We start from the raw sequence: 3,935 nt of genomic DNA, 5'->3' as shown, positions 1-3,935 counted from the left end.
GTTGGGGGAGCCTGGTGGTGGGTATTAAGGAAGGCAGGTATTGCATGGAACAATGGGTGTGTTGCATAAACAATGAATCTTGGAACACTAATAAAATAAAATTTAATTCAGATGTTAAAAAACAATAAAAAATAATAAATAAAAATTTCTTTGATTTCCCAGATTAAAAAAAGAAAAAGAAAAAGAAAGAAAACATTGCCTTGTTCCAAGTACAGGAGAGGACCCAATGATGAGGAGCTGGGAACACTGCTGCTGACGGGCTCTCCTCCTCCCTCACAGAGATGAAGCCCAAGGCTTCATGAAGTCCCTGTCTCTTTGTGCTTGAGGATGTGGGCCCTGCCAACACTTTTACCTTTGTCCTTTCAAGCTCCCCTGGGCGAGTAAAGCATCCCTCATTCATGATTCCGTAAAAGAGCATATCCCGATCTCTCTGCTTTTTTCTTCTCCTTAAAACTCAGCTCCCGTCAATTTCCTTTGCTTTATCGGGAGACACGGAGACACAGATCTGAGGGACACATCCATGCATACCAGCAGCCTCCTGCTCTGTCTGTGTCTCTTTGCAACACCTGACCACTGGCCCCTCGGACTGTTGCCTCACACCTTCCTCGCTGCTCTCCTTCCAGACTCACAGTATCCACCGGCCCCCCGTTCCCTGGGTATCTGCATGTTCTCATTTCAGTCTCTCTGTCTGTCATCGGACAAAGCATCCTCAGCGTTGACTTCCAATTTCGTGTTCTGCCTTTCAGCTGCATCTTCTCACAGATGGAATGATTACTCACGTTAAGTTTTTGCTTTTATTTTTTTACCTACAGAGAATTGAATTAATTCATTTCCAGATTTCTATGTTCTTTCATAATATAACTTCATTATTGCTGCAAACACTCGATGTGCTCCAATCTATCAGTAGTTCACACTTTTAACATAAAATGAGTTTCCTATATTCCTGCCGTTTCATGTCCTGGGCTATGATTGACGGGTCTGCACACAGTCTTCCTGAGCACTCCTTATCACCTTGGGGTCACTCTCTGATGTCCATTCCTGTTGGACAACACCTCCTACACCCCTGAGTTCCAGAGACAATTGCTTCCAGGGCTGTCCTGAAGCTCAGGACTGTAAGGGCTGGGTGGTTACAGCCCCACTGACCTCTGGCATCCACTGTCCCAACTTAGCATCTGAGCAGGGATGTGTCTGGCAGGGATGACTCCCACGGGAGCCACACACTCACACAGGGACAGCTGCCTATGAGGGTTTCACTGGGCAAAACTCTTCCACACACACACACACAGAGGGGACATGGCTCAGTGCTGATGTCTGGGCTGGGTCAATGGGCATAGACATGCCAGAACCCACCCCACACATGGTAGAAGGGTCACACTGCTTCCACAGTCAGTGAGACACTGGATGCCCTTCGTGCCTGTGATAATGTGGACTCCTGTTCTGGTCACACAGAGGCAAAAATAAAATTTGACGACTCCCAACTTGACCCCAGGCACCAGCGGTCACTCAGCTTTCACTTCCGTTTCTATTGTGGTCCATGTCAATTTCAGAAACTTTTATTTCTCATTTCCTGCAAATACCTGTTTCTAATAATTTCAGAAACATTATAAATAGCATTTCTTGGTGTTAAGACACATGGGGTCTCTCAAGGATGTGGAGAGCTAACTGCAAGCTGACAGGGTCCTGGCAGTCTCGGGAGTCTTGCCAAGGACTAGCTCTTGCAATCCCTGCAGTTCATTCCATACTTGATTGGGATCACATTAGCTCTCGCAGTCATGCTGACACAGACCTTGAGCTCCTCTGTAAATATGCTTGAGAAAAGTCTCTTGCTTTGAAGAAAGGTGGTCACCTGGGACTTGTGGTCCTCCAACCTCAATCTCCCTAATAAGCATTCTTCTTATTAAAGTATAAAATAAAGTCTCTTAGGCATGTTGGGGCTCTGCTGGGTCATCAGCCTGTGGAGAACTCCTGATCCCAGCTTTCTCTCTCTTGTTTTTCTTAATTCCCACCTTTCTCGGCCAGTCATCCCTGGGACTTCTCACGATGATCACTGATCTAACCTGACTGTGGGGTCTGACACATGGACCTCTTCGGTCTTAACCACACCCCTCTTAATCAGGTCAGGAATCTAACATGATTCATCCCATCCACAATCTAGGTCCCACTGACCTCACAACCACTCTGAGGAGTAGAGTCAGGATAGCATGCTACAGACCAGGTCACTGTGCTCATGGTCACCTGGGCAGTGGACACTGGAGTAGTAATGACATGAGAATCAGCTTTGTCTCTCATATCAGAGCACTCACCCAAGTATTGTTCCCTATAGCTTACAGGCAAGACCCCACGGTGGAGAAGACGTCTCTGCCCCTGGCACTGAGGAGCCAAGAGGGACTCACACAGGCATGTGCCCATGAATGGGGTATGGACCATGTCACAGGAAAATAGAGAAGTCCTTGGAGGCTGTGACAGAAAGAGAGCCCACACTCCAGGGCCAAGAGAGGATCTGTGTTCCCTTCCCTATTTGCGTCTATTTCTCCTCTGGGCTCATTGCCACCGTGACCTCGACTTGAGCCATTCAGAGACATCACACGAGTGTCTGCTCTGACATGAGCTCCCCAGCATGGCAGGAACCCATGTCCTCTGCAGCAGCTCTGAGTCTGGGGACCCATCTATGGTGAGGACCAGGGTTGTGGGGATGAAGGAGACCCATGGGGGAAGCTCTGGGAGAGAAGGACCTGCCCTGGTCTCCTCATCTGATTGGGCATCACAGGGAGCCCCAGGGTCCCCCCACCCCGCTGCACCGTCATGGACACCAGAGCCAGGCTAGGCCCCTGGGCAGGGGTTGTTCACCTTCCTATTGTCATATCCTGCGTACGTGACAACCCCATGATAGGACAACTACCTCTGAGAACCACACCCTGTATGTCTGCCTGTCCTGTGGGCACCGTGGTCTCACCCTCTGCACAGCTAGAGTGAGAGAGATGAGACACCATGACCCCCACCTTCATGGCCCTGCTCTGTCTCGGTGAGATCTGAGGAGGGAAAGGGAGGCCTTAGTCTGGGAGGAAGCCACCCCACAGTCAAGCCCTGGTCTGTCAGAGACCCCAGGCTCAGGAGGCTCATGGGGAGGAGGGGTTCTGCTAGGATTCGGGGCAAACCTCTCACAGGGACTCTCTTCCAGGGCTGAGTGTAGACCCCAGAATGCAAGCACAGGCAGGTGAGTCTGTCCGCAAAGGTCCCAGTCCCACCTCCTCACTAGCGACAGGGGTCACCCACCAGGCAGTTGGGGATGGAGAACAGCAGTTCTGGGCTGACCCAGGGGGCACTTCTGGGGGTTTGTGGTTGAACTGGTACCTGGGGATGGGGAAGGTCTGTATCCAGCCTCTGTTTCCTACCAGGGATCCTCCCCAAACCCACCATCTGGGCTGAGCCAAGCTCTGTGATGCCCTGGGGGACACCTGTAACCATCTGGTGTCAGGGGAGCCTGGAGGCCCAGGAGTACCACCTGCATAAAGAGGGGGACTCATGGACCTGGGACACACAGAAGCCACTGGAGCCCGGGGACAAGGCCAACTTCTACATCACATACATGACAGATGCATATGCAGGGAGATATTGCTGTGACTATGAACGCCCAAATGACTGGTCAGAATACAGTGACCCCCTGGAGCTGGTGGTGACAGGTGCGAGCCCACTCAGAGTCCCAGCCCCAGACTCTGCCCTCAGGAAGGGGGTGGGCTCTCAGGGGTCTCCCTCTCACAGCCCAGTCTGGGGATAATGTGGGGGGGGTCTGAGCCTGATTTAACATCACCCCCTCCTCCTCTCTTAGGATCCCATGGCCAACACAGCCTCTCAGCCCTGCCCAGCCCTGTTGTGACCTCAGGAGGGAACGTGACCCTCCAGTGTGCCTCACGGATGGGATTCCACAGGTTCGTCCT

General features: G+C 51.5%; 1 protein-coding gene across 1 annotated transcript; it reads left to right on the top strand.

Moving 5' to 3' along the window:
• Window positions 1-2,988: 2,988 nt before the first annotated feature.
• LOC111140443 (leukocyte immunoglobulin-like receptor subfamily A member 6) lies at window positions 2,989-3,926 on the top strand (the record flags this gene model as incomplete). Its single annotated transcript, XM_022492697.1, has 4 exons — window positions 2,989-3,022; window positions 3,179-3,214; window positions 3,396-3,680; window positions 3,827-3,926. Coding segments are annotated over exons 1-4 (455 nt in total), but the record flags the coding sequence as incomplete, so codon positions are not given.
• Between the last annotated feature and the right edge of the window lie 9 nt (window positions 3,927-3,935).

The sequence above is a fragment of the Enhydra lutris genome, unplaced genomic scaffold (genome assembly GCF_002288905.1).
Source record: "Enhydra lutris kenyoni isolate GAN:26980312 unplaced genomic scaffold, ASM228890v2 scaffoldscaffold1257, whole genome shotgun sequence".
Taxonomy (NCBI): domain Eukaryota; kingdom Metazoa; phylum Chordata; class Mammalia; order Carnivora; family Mustelidae; genus Enhydra; species Enhydra lutris.
Note: the sequence above shows the minus strand (reverse complement) of the source record. Positions and strands in the feature narration are given on the sequence as shown.